Here is a 12,814-nt window from a genome sequence, read left to right as displayed (position 1 = left end):
GATTAGCTTTTAAGGGGCTCAGAGAAAGAGAGAGCAGAGTGTAACAAAATATTTAACCAAAGATTTAATCAATCTCTATTTCAGATTATTGGTGACTGATAATAAAGCAACAAAAGAATTCAACTGTCAGATTTAAGCTCAGCCTTTTCCCCAAAATTTAATTTTAAATTTTGAAAGGATTGCCTGTCACATTTCACTAAAATTATCTAATTTGCCCCTCTTAAGTAATGACTAGTTTTTCTGTTGGATTCTCCTTGGTATTCTGCAAGCCCTAAGATGCAAGAGAGAGAGTAAAGACTAGAACTCTGTCTTTCTCTATCACATACATCCCACTATAAACACATATACAATTATACACACAGACACCCACACTCACACACCGCAGCCACTGGTTATGCCGTTCGTTATGCCCCATGCTCTAAAAGCCTACAGGGTAAAGGAAGGAGCTACCTATGTTTCCAGAGCTCTTCCTTCATTCCAGGATATCTCTAGAACGCCTCAAAATAAAGGAACAGGCATATGATGTTTATTAAAGTTTGGTTGTTATTACTCTTTTGCCAATTAACAGTCCATGTGCTGGCGACCACCCAGCAGTCAGAGACCCATCTCTGCGTAAGCCTAGCTCTGGGCAGTGGGATGAAAACATCTTTCTTTCAGAGATGGTGTAATGTTAGTGCTTCCTACATACAGACACTGAGATTTGGATTTCATTAAGACTTACCAAGCAGTTAACACCAGCCACAAAACTGAATAGATTTAGCAGAGCTTCCAATTTGCAAAGGTTACCTTTAATTACTTTTGTGGAAGAAATGATATTCAATATGCAAAATCCAATAACTTTCTAATAATAATTCCCAGTAACCACAGCATTTGCATTTCAATAAATTTGAGAAATCAGGTATGGGTAAATTTGTAGAAACCAACTACAGCATACATTAAACAGTATAATTACATTTTTTAACAGTAAGGATATTAAGACAGATGCTTTTTCACCAGCTTCATTTCAGTGACAAAGAGACAGATTTACACATTCACTCTATAACCCCTGAAATGTGTTATGCCCCAACTGGAAGAACAGCCCAAATACTGACTATGAGCTGTTTTTCTCAATATAAAAGTAAATACTCTTTCCTTAAATTCCTGTAATTATATCACTATCTAGGGAAGAACCTTGATAACCTGAAGTTTAAATTTTTAGATTTCAATGAATACTTTCCTACAAATATCAAGAACATCTGTAACACAATAATACTTAAGTGTTATTTTAAGTCAGCTAATCAGCAAATATCCAAGTGAATAATATGTAAAGATTAATGCACTGAACATTTAATATTAATCACTCCTTTATTGATTATCTCTGGCTTCAAGCAAGACAAAAAAAGTGGTTCACCAAAGAGGAATTAAAATCTGGCATATCATTATCTTGCAAACACTTGACCTGGATTTTTTTTTAAGTCTCCTAAGTAAGCATTTCATTTGGTGATGTCTCCAGTGGAACTGAAAGAACAGTGTCCCACCTCCCGAGGGCCATTTCTGCACCCTGCTTGGGTTTTACAGGGCCTGGGACCGCCTCACTGCCTGAATAATACTGTAGCTCTCTGAAGGCAGAGATGGTGAGATCTAATTCTTTGTACCTCTGGGTACCTAACACCCTGCTTTCCACATCACAGGCTCTCCACTTAACAGAACGAATTGAAACAAAACAAATTCTTTTTCAAAACACAGAAGGCTCCCATTTTCAAAAAGACACAGGCACCTGCCTGCCTGCTTGACAATTAGGCTTTTCCTGTAACATGCTAACAGGCTGACTAATGGTTAAAAGGAAAGGGCTCTGGAGTTCGACTGCCAGGGATTGGACCCCACTTTACTTCTTCCTAGCTGGGTTTCCCTGAGAAGTGACTTGTCATCTCTGAGCCTTAGTTTCCTCACATATTAATGAGGATAACATTAGTAGGACTGCAATGATTAAATGAAGCAATAAATGGAATACATTTAGCACAATACATGGCACTTAGTAACTGCTCTGTAAAGTTAAGATATACTTGCTAGCATTACTATATGTAGGCGTTATGCTACAGAAAACATTTGAGTTGATCCATAATATACAGCAGGGGTCCCCAACCCCTGTGGCCTGTTAGGAACCGGGCCACACAGCAGGAGGTGAGCGGTGGGTGAGAGAGAAAAGCTTCATCTGTATTTACAGCCACTCCCCATTGCTTGCATTACCGCCTGAGCTCCACCTCCTGTCAGCATTATGGTGAGTTGTATAATTATTTCATTATATATTACAATGTAATAATAACAGAAATAAAGTGCACAATAAATATAATGTGCTTGAATCATCCCAAAACCATTCCCCCACCCATCCCCTCCTCATCCATGGAAAAACCGTCTGCCACGAAACCGGTCCTTGGTGCCAAAAAGGTTGGGGACCGCTGATATAAAGTATACACTGTGTTACAATAGGGGATCAACTGAATGTCCCAAGAATACCAAAAAACTACTATTCAGAATATCTACTTTGTTTCATAATCACAACATAATTAGAGATAATTGATAATTGGATCAAAATGAATTTCTGAAGATAATAAGCTCTACTACATTCTAAAAACCCTAAGCTTAATCTAGCTAATGTAGAATTTAAATAATTAAACCTAGAAAATCATTTTTGTCAAGACAGTTTAATAGACTGTTATTGCTTATCAAATTCATTGGCACATGGAAAAATAAGGAAAAAATTAGATCACAAACTTTAATGTGCATGCATGTATGTGGACAGTTGCATTAAATATTTATTCATACACACCCCACACACACACCAGAGGAAAAAAAATGCCATTTACCTATACCGGTGCTTATAACTCAGGGATCCAAACTTGCTGAGTTTTCTTGACAATGAATTTGATTCATTTTCTGGCATTCTAATGAATTTTTAAAAGAAAATTAGATAGAGACTCACAAATATACTTATGCAACACTTGAGCAAAAGCTGTGTAGAAATATGTAATAGTGCAACACTGCTTAACACAGTCAAAATATTTTATTCATTCTACATATTAGTAGGAATAAGAATCGATTATTTTTAAGTTAATACTTGACATTCTAGTATTTTATATCTGTATCATGTCAAAACACTCATACTTCCTGAAGACTATCAGATACATCACTGCCTGCACAAGGAAGCTTTTATTGTGAATCAATTTAATTTCTCTACTAAATTATCTTGGGAACTTTTGTCACTACGTTGATTTACCCAAGCCAAGGTTCTCAGGGCAGTTGATCATATCCGATGGGGTGGCTCACTCTTCTTTGTACTTTCCATTCCAGGGTACCTTCAACACACACCTCCACGTGCAGTTCCTAGGCCCAGCCCCACTAGACGAGAGGCAATGCCTCAGACCTTTTGGGCTATACCCCTCTCTTAATACAAACTCCACAACGGACATGGGTCATTTTATAAGGCTACTTCTCTAGCATCATGCTATCTGGGGAAACTGTTCCATGCAAATCAAACAAGAATAAGGGGAAGAGTTCATCTAGTTTTAAATTTAAAAACCAAAAATAGAGTTTCAAGTATTATCTGATAAAATTGAGTTTTATCTTTACACCATGTGACACAATGTGACACAAACAGGATCCCCACAACCCAATGGTCAATTCTCTACCCTCATCTTACGTGACCTCCCAGGAGCATGCAACGCAGCTGCTAGCTCCTTATTCACTAAGACATTTTTCTTCCTCATATTCCATTTTCCCACACCCTACTGCTTACTCCTTCTCATACTTCCCAGCTGGCTCTTCCTGGCCTCTAAATGCTGGGAGGGTCCCACAGCTCAGTCCCTGGCTTTCTGCTCCTCTCTCTTCACTTCTTCCACAGGTGACCTCATCCAATCCCCTCTGCCTTAATACCTACGAAACTTACATGACCAACCTTGGTCTATCCTGCATGCCTTGTATACCCAGCCACCCATTCCGTACCTCCAAGCTAACAGTCATTTCAAATTTAGTATGTCCACAGTAGAACACTTAATTTCCACCAATACCAAAGCTGCACTTTTATTACATAAATGTCAAAAGCAATTGTCCTTGACCCTTTCTTGTAGCATGAGCAAAGAAAATATCTATATATGTGTGCATGCAAAAATGTTAATAAAAGAGAAACACTTGTAAATTTCTTCTTGTAGACAGGATAGAATTCTTGTTATAAAAACAAATGCACATCAAAAAAAATTTAAAAACAAAAACAAAAACAAATGCAATTTTCATTTATTAGGACAATGAACAAAGGTTTCACATTAACATACCTAAAAAATGTATGATGTTCTACACTACACTTCCAAAGATGCTTGCAAGCAGTTTTACTTCGAGCTTCAAAAAAGAAAGAGGTTTCATTGCACTGAGAGAGAAAAAGAGAGAGAATATAAATTACAGACCACAACATTCTTCAGATGGCAGCCACCCTTCTAGGTACCAAAAATTCAAGTAAGCAGAGAAATTACTGTTAACACATTAAAAAAAATAATTATCTCTTGATAAAAATACAAAATATAAGTTCCATGTAAATCTTAGTGCCATCACCTTTATTACCTTCTTCTACATCACCCCATGACCACGGATAATCAGAGTGATGGCACTGAAGCACTGCAAACTCTTCTGTCATCAATGAGCACCAAAACAGGAAAAATACCGACCGTGTGAAAATCAACTCCCCAAAAAAAGAAGACACTCATAAACCCAGTTTTTAACTGTATTTTTTTCAGGGATGTACAGGCCACACTTAAACTAAAGAATCTCAAGAGGGGTCGCTGGGAGGTGTGACCACCACAGCAGTGTAATCTGGGAAAGTTAAATAATGTCTCAGGACTGAGTTTCTCCATTCTGCATCAAGTTATTGGGGAAAATAAATTAAATGACATGACAGATGTGAAGTTCCATATATTAGGTATACAATTAATTTTAACTATCATTTTAATCTCGCAGCTACTTATCTATTTTAATACATAAGAAACAAAGGCAATATTAGAGGTAATTTTAACTGTGCAGGAAAAGATACTACTTTTTTTTTAAGTGACTGAACAGGAAACCAAGCAAAATACAGTATCCATACTAAAACAATAATAAACCACAAGCTCTGTGAAGTTATATAATTGCTAATTTAGTCTCAAATAAAAACCAAACTCAAGTCACAAATGCAGAAGTGCCCCTGGAATAAGGTTTCCATGGATTCATAAACAGAAAGTTGTCAATGCAGAAGAATAACTGAAACGATTCCTCCCGCTATACACACACTTTTAACAAGGACAGAACATTTACATGCATGAAATTTCTCCCAAGTCCATCTAGAATGAGGCTGCCCAATTTAGGAGTTTATTTGCAAAATGAAAGGGTGTGATGGAAACTGAGCCAATATATGCATGTTACAGCAAGGCTTTGTAATTCCAAAACCTTGTGAGGTGGAGGAAGGAACTTAGGGCAAGTCCCAGGTTTCTAAGTTGGGTGCTGCTAAGTAGTAAAATACAGCAAGTGGAAAAAAATTGGGGAATTGGATGGGGGGGGAATGGACATTAAGTTCAGGCTATTTTGATTCTGAGATGCCCATGGAACTAGGAACTCAACACGCCTAATGGGCCAGTAAACATGCAAGGGTAGAGCTGAGGAGAGAGGTCGTATCTGCTGGCACAGATAATTTCACCTGAGAATCTAAAACAGATTGCTCAGGGAGAGAGCACAGAGTGGATAATGGTGGAATCACAGTGAAGATGCTTGTGAAGGTGAAGTGAGAGAGGTCAAAAGGGACCTCAAGGCAATGGTGTCAGAAAGGCTGGAAGAGAGGGCAAGTCTCAAGTGACCCAGAAAGGTCGCAGGGCTTGAAAAGAGGTCACTGCATTTCATGGGGAGAAATCTTCAGTGGCTTTCGTGAAAGGGGTAAGGATTACAAAATTAGAGGTGATGAAGAAAAGGTGATCAATTCAGAGAGTGTTTTCCTCAAAAGCAAGAGAAACTAGGGGGGAGGTGAGAAGGAAGGGGCACAGAGGAAATCACAGAACATCCTTGGAGGCAGAGTGAGAAACCAAGCCTCCTGTCAGGAGACGGGAACGCTTAGAGGGGAATTTTTCTTCTTTTACTTTTCCTTTTTAAATATATACACATGGTACAAACACCAGAAGTTACCAAAGTGGATAACACAATTCTAACTCAATCTCCCTCCTACCACTGTCCCCAATTCCCCTCCTCAGAGGCAACCACTATTAAGAGTTTGTCATATAACATGCCAGTGTTTTAAAGTCACTGGATTATCCGAATATATAATACACAGGTCATTAATTTTAAGATAATTTTGCTTCTGGTTGTGTATCAGGATAAATAAGAGAAAGCCACTACGTGGGACTTCCCTGGCGATCCAGTGGTTAGGACTCCAGGCTTCGGGCTTCCCTGGTGGCGCAGTGGTTGAGAATCCGCCTGCCAATGCAGGGGACACGGGTTCGAGCCCTGGTCTGGGAAGATCCCACATGCCGCGGAGCGGCTGGGCCCGTGTGCCACAACTACTGAGCCTGCGCGTCTGGAGCCTGTGCTCCGCAACAAGAGAGGCCGCGATAGCGAGAGGCCCGCGCACCGCGATGAAGAGTGGCCCCCGCTTGCCGCAACTAGAGAAAGCCATCGCACAGAAACGAAGACCCAACACAGCCATAAATAAAATAAATTAAAAAAAAAAAAAAATGGCTAGCAGGACATCAGAGCCGTTTTTAAAAAAAAAAAAAAGACTCCAGGCTTCCACTGCAGGGGACATGGGTTTGATCCCTGGTAGGGGAACTAAGATCCAGCAAGCCTCACCAAAAAAAAAAAAAAAAAGAAGAAGAAGAAGCCAGTACAGGACAGGCTGCTCTTCCGCTCCCCAACCTACCACCTTCCTCAGTATATGCACCCATCTCCCTGTCAACAGCTGAAACACAAAGTGTGTTAGGAGTAACGTACTGGGCATTGTCACTGACAAGAAATGGTGGCTACTAATGACTATTCTGTGACACAGACACCTTCACATTTTAGCAAGAGCATCACAAATAAGGTGGACTTGATATACTAAATCAAATTTTCACAAAGTGATTTAATTACATATTATCATCCAGATTTCCAAAAGTGGAGGAGAAACAAAAAAATGTTCGAACTTGAAAACAAAGTAAATCTCCTTAAACTTTTCTAGGACTGGTTTTCACTTTATTCGTCACATAAACATCTGTATTCTTTTGCTTTTCAAATAGAGACCTGGTCACAGGAAATCTAACTTTTAATATATTTTTTAAAACTACCATCACCTAATGAAAGGATAAAAGGTATTTAAGATCCAACCAGAACTGGGTTTTCTCAAGTTTCTGTGGGTATAAATATATTAAAGGAAAAAAAGAGCCTCCCACAGGCTCCCTAATTACTTCTGCCCTGTGCAAATGACAAGTATAAACTCATTCCCCCATTCATACAGGGCTTGAACACCAGCTGCCTGGTTTTTGTCCCATTGTTAGCAGAATGATCCAAATACTAAAAGGCAAGTTAACATAAATTTAAAAAAGAGCCAGGTATTCGGAATAAATTCTGTGTGTTTTTGCCACATACAATAACTGCTGGCATGAATGTAACTGATGCGGCATTCAAATGTCTTTCTTTTTGAAACTCTGCTACCTACTAAACCTCTTCTCAAGGAACATGGACAATTAGCACCTTTCCATTCGTTCACACAAAGACAAGTAGCTGCTTAACTTCAGAAGTTCATTCCAACCTATCGCTAAAATACTTTATCCAAGCATCCAATGCTTGCTTTAGGCAAAATTCCTCAAACACCTTCATAGTTTTGGTCATTTTATGCCAGAAGCAAAGCTATGGTCTGAATCTATTTCTTTTTCTTTTATAAAGAGATCAAGCTTAAGTCACCTCTAACTCAGATATCACATGGGGCTTCATCACACTGTGGATCTCTAGGTAAACTGGGCTCAAAGTCCCAATTCCATCATTTGTGAGAATTCAGGACCTAGATTATATGGACGAATTCCCAACCTAACTCCCTCTGTTCTTCTCACTTTTTTCCCATCTTTGCTGGCTATGTTTCTCTTTGCAACCTTGAAGAAATCAATCTACTTTAGCCTGGCTTCTCTGAAGCGTCTTGAGTTTACTGACAGGGCCATGGAGGGGCTCACACTGCAAGATGCACAGCAGCTAACTCTCCCTGGGCTCCAGCTTCACTGCCTCTCCCACGCCCAGTGGGCTTGCCACACACAGTCCCTACTCTAGCTGGTCCCTCTGCTTCCGTCTTGGGAAGCAGCCACAGCTGGACAATCTGCCTTCCCCAGCTTCCCTAGAATTATGAGGACGAACATTTTCTCAATCCTGTCATTATATATTCATCCCACCTCCACGGTCAATAGAAGTAACCTAAGGTATACTGCAAAGGTCAAATACTTAAGAGTAGAGAGAGTAGTACTTCTAAAAATAGTAAGATGCAATCATTACATAAATGTTGGAAAGGCCTACAACAGAGAGTTTTCTTATCAATGATCCATAAAGGCAGAGGAGAGGCTAAAAAGAAGTGCAAAGATTACAAGCCTACAGTTTTATGGGATCTTTTTTCAAATATTCAGTCTCTATAAGATTTATATGTGCTTGGCAATTGTTAGCTTACTTTAGACACTAGATGAAATAAAAATCAGGGGGCTAATAGCAAATGACTGAAAGAACTTAATTACTGATAAAGCAAAGGAAGGCAAATGGTGGAACAGAAAAAAAATTTATTCTTGAACTAAATAGAAATACCAAAGAAATATCACAAAATTTTAAGTATTAGAGAAATTCTGTCTTTATAAATGGTAAGCCTGAATGATTGCAGTTGTAAAAATTTAACTACGTTTGTGTATGTGAGACAGTGGGCACGATGTTTGTTTTAATCACTTTCCCCATATTTTCCACTGCTTTCTCATCCCGAGTACAAAGCCAGATAAAGAATTCAGAGTAACCCCTGCAACCAAAAAATTATCAATCTTGTTATTATTTGGAAAGGGAAGTTAGAAGGGAATTTTAAAACACTTGAGTAAAATATTATCTTGTTCTTTCAAGTTTTTTCTTTACAGAGTGCTCCCTAAAAAGTGTTTCTTACAACATTAATGTCTTATGATATTGGCATAAAAAGAGTTCTATGGTCAAAAAAGTTTGGGAAACACTGGGTTAAACACTCAGACCTTTTATTGAGCTAATACGTACTGTGACTCTCCAAGAGCTGGTAAGGTAGCTGGTGTTTCCCTGATCTATATGAGCAAAAACTTTATTTCAACTACTCTGGTTTAGAAAGTATAAACATCCCTACACACACACCAGTTATTTTTTAAATTCTTTTTGAAATGCACATAATATGGTTTGAATCAAAAATCACTGTGCATTTCAACAGAGCACTGGAAGAATAACATTAATTTCCATTCCTACCTATATGTTGTATTCTACAATAAAAGAACAAAAACAGCAAAAATATTCCAGAACTCTTTCATCAGCTATGTGGGTTATATTTCAAACTATACACTAAAGATGAAAAACCTTTTTACCTCTTTTACAGATGAATAAATTAATTGCTTGATGAATAATTGTTTATAAATCTTTCTAGTTCACAGAAACATAAATTATAGAATTGGAAAGGATGTGTTAAATTGTGCTGCATCCCCCGTTTCTCCCTTTCCTCCCAAGAATTCAAAAGGAGAAAATAGGAGCCAAAACGTTAGAGAATATTTATATCATGTTTCAGTAAACTCTGAAAATTATTTCATTGAGCTTATTCTGCTTCCTACTTGAAAAAATGCACAGATGCAAACCCAGGATTCCAGATGTCTTACTTTTGTTATTGTTGTTTTTACTCTATCTTTTCCTCATCTTTTCTTTAAAGAAACTGTAGGATTTCCTAAAATGTCAGCATTTCTCTCTTATATTTGCAGATTTCATTTTTTAATGGTAACTAATCTTTATTGCCAGTCTTACAAATGTTTAAAAAATTTTAATAACAAATGTTACTTAAGCTTGTTAAAATGAAGGCATATCTGGTAAGATCTATTGATACTCTTAATGTAGAAAAATTTTATACCAGAATTTAGACATTCCTTCCAAACAAATGGCTCACTTAATTATGGAGAAACATACTAGCAAATGAAGCAAAGGAAACTCCATGGGCCTGCAAGACCTGAGCTCCCCTTGTTGCCTTGGCAAGAGCTATTCACCAGCCAAGACTGGTCAAGAACAAGGTGCTGCCTGAGCCCTTTCCTGTGCAAAACTTCAAGAGCTCTAAGTGCGTGAAGGCAAGACACTTCTGACTCAGAGATGTGTACCAGGTGCCTGTTACAAGTCCAACTTTGGACTGGGTTCATTCAACCTCACAACAACTTTGTAAGACAGATTTTATCATCCTCACTTCTTAGATAAGGAAATGTAGGCTAAATGTCGTTCAGGAAATTGTCCAAAGTTAGAGAAGTGGGAGATCTGGACTTACACCATGCTATCTGACCACTAGTCTAGTAATCCATCACTGAATCTAAAAGACTCCAAACCACACTGTCATATGGAATCAGGATCCAAATGTTACTAACAGAGTCACACTTGGGAACACTTAGGGGAAAATATAACACCTATAGTTCCAGGTACACTCAAACACTGTAGGTGAAATGTACAATGGCACAGAAACTGTGGGTGAAGGTTGGGATGGGGGAATAAGGCAATATCTAACATATCTACACATACACTCACCCTTCCAGCATTCCTACTCCTGGGAATTTACCCCGAAGGTGGCCCTCCAACAATATAAAAATACATATGCCCCAAGTTATTGACTGAAGGAAAATTTTTAATTGCAAACTATCAAGAACTACCTGAACGTCCCAGCATAAGAGATTGGTTGAATAAACTACTTTACAGACACTCAATGGAGTACTATGCAGATGTACAAGAGAACAAGAAAGCTCCCAATGAACTGATATAGAGAGATTTCTAGGACATACCACTGAATGAAAGAAAAAGTGCAAAGACCACATAGAGTATGCTATATTTTATGTAAGAAAGAAAAAAATTTTAACATGCTTATCTTTATAAATAGAAATACAAGGAGGAGGATAAACCATAAAACACTGAAGGTGGTTACCTACAAAGAAGGGTAAGGGAACGGAACTGAAGGAATATGGGAGTTAGCAATACTTCCGAGTGTGCCTTCTTGCAGAGTTTTTGCCTTTTGGAAGCATGCTAATCTTCTACATCTTCAAAAATTAAAATCAAAGAAAAGAGGATATGAAGGGGGGGCCTATAACTGAAAGCAAACTGAAACAGGTAAACCTAACTAGATCTCAAATGAACCCCAAAGCCGCAGGAATAGGGAAGGAAGGAAGGAAGGGCCAACCCAAGTAAATTTTGAACATGGTATTAGACTCTATACTGTCTTGGCAAGGTGATATACATGAGTGAAAGAATCACACAAAAAAATTGTCAATTTCAGTGGTTTGACCAAAGCAATTCTGAAAATATTTGAGATGCAGTTTAGGACTGAGCACACAAGTAAATGTGTTACGGTTATTGGGAGCCATGGTTCTCCCAGGCCAAAGGAAGCCTGTACAAAAATGAAATGAGAGGGGGACTTCCCTGGTGGCGCAGTGGTTAAGAATCTGCCTGCCAGTGCAGGGGACACGGGTTTGAGCCCTGGTCCGGGAAGATCCCACATACTGCGGAGCAGCTAAGCCCGTGCACCACAACTACTGAGCCTGCGCTCTAGAGCCCGCGAGCCACAACTACTGAAGCAATCATTAAAAAAAAGTGGAAATGTTCAATTAAATACAATAATAATTTTTTTAAAAAATGAAATGAGGGAAGGAAGAGCAAGCTCCGTGGGGATGGATGGAAACTGGAGGTATGGCATGAACTTATGATTTCTAAAATGTGCAGAAGCATGTTCATATGCACACGTGTGTGTGAACATATGTATTTATATTTGTACACATGTGTATATTCATGCTTGTATTCCCTAGCTTTGTCCATTAGAAAGGCCGAGACGCAAAGTCACCCCCATAGCAATGACCACACTTAACACCCAGATCTTGACCCTTCCCTAGTAGAAAGAACCAGGGCTCTTTGGAGAAATGGCTGATAACAGACTGGATGCAGGGTAGGTACAAGATGCACCTGAAATACCAAGCTATATCAAAAAAGGAAGAAAGTGACCAAAACAATGGTAAGGGCAGGTCAAAAGGGCACAGGAGTCCCAAAGGAATCCCACCGGCCGAATCTAGGACAAACAACTTCAATACCAGAATAGTTAGGTACAGTAGTGTATTACAAACCAGTGAAAAAATAGGAGTCAGTCCATGCCGATAACAAATAAAAAGGGGAGAAGGTGAGGCTCTCACCTACAGCGGAGTGCCAAGGGCTGACTGATACATATGGAGGCAGCAGGACAGCTAGAATATCAGCATTTTGCAAGCATCATAGTAAAAACTCGAATCAGGCAAGAGTCCTCAATGGATGCTAGACCTAAGGTAAATACTGAAGAGCAGGGCATTTGCACTGAATTACATTATCTCTCCACAGATCGCTTATTACTTGCAAAGGAGAAAAATAAAAACCTAGTAATTATCGAGTGGAAAATTGGGACAACCACGACTGGGTGATCACACTTAACATAACCGATGGGAGGCTGGCAGCGGTTACCATGCGCCTCCAGATGTGACACCCTGGGAGAGACACAACTTCACCTGTGCTGCTTTCCAGCAGAGAACGCAGAACCTCATTCAATCACAGGGAAACAGACAAATATGAA

The 12,814-nt window shown here is 38.9% G+C and overlaps 1 protein-coding gene across 9 annotated transcripts in view; it reads right to left on the bottom strand.

Annotated features, from left to right (window-relative positions):
* EPB41L4A (erythrocyte membrane protein band 4.1 like 4A) overlaps nucleotides 1-12,814 on the bottom strand; it is a 270,520-nt gene that overhangs the window by 72,102 nt on the left and 185,604 nt on the right. For all 9 annotated transcript variants that reach the window (XM_082376858.1, XM_082376852.1, XM_082376855.1 and 6 more), the window contains 2 exons: nucleotides 4,305-4,396; nucleotides 2,844-2,921 (listed from right to left, as the gene is read on the bottom strand). In XM_082376858.1, the coding sequence (XP_082232984.1) occupies nucleotides 2,844-2,921; nucleotides 4,305-4,396 (170 nt within the window). The remainder of the gene's footprint in view (nucleotides 1-2,843; nucleotides 2,922-4,304; nucleotides 4,397-12,814) is intronic.

This window comes from Balaenoptera borealis, assembly GCF_965194805.1.
Source record: "Balaenoptera borealis genome assembly, chromosome: 2".
Classification (NCBI taxonomy): Eukaryota; Metazoa; Chordata; class Mammalia; order Artiodactyla; family Balaenopteridae; genus Balaenoptera; species Balaenoptera borealis.
The sequence above is the reverse complement of the archived record's forward strand: the minus strand, read 5'-3'. Positions and strand labels throughout refer to the sequence as shown.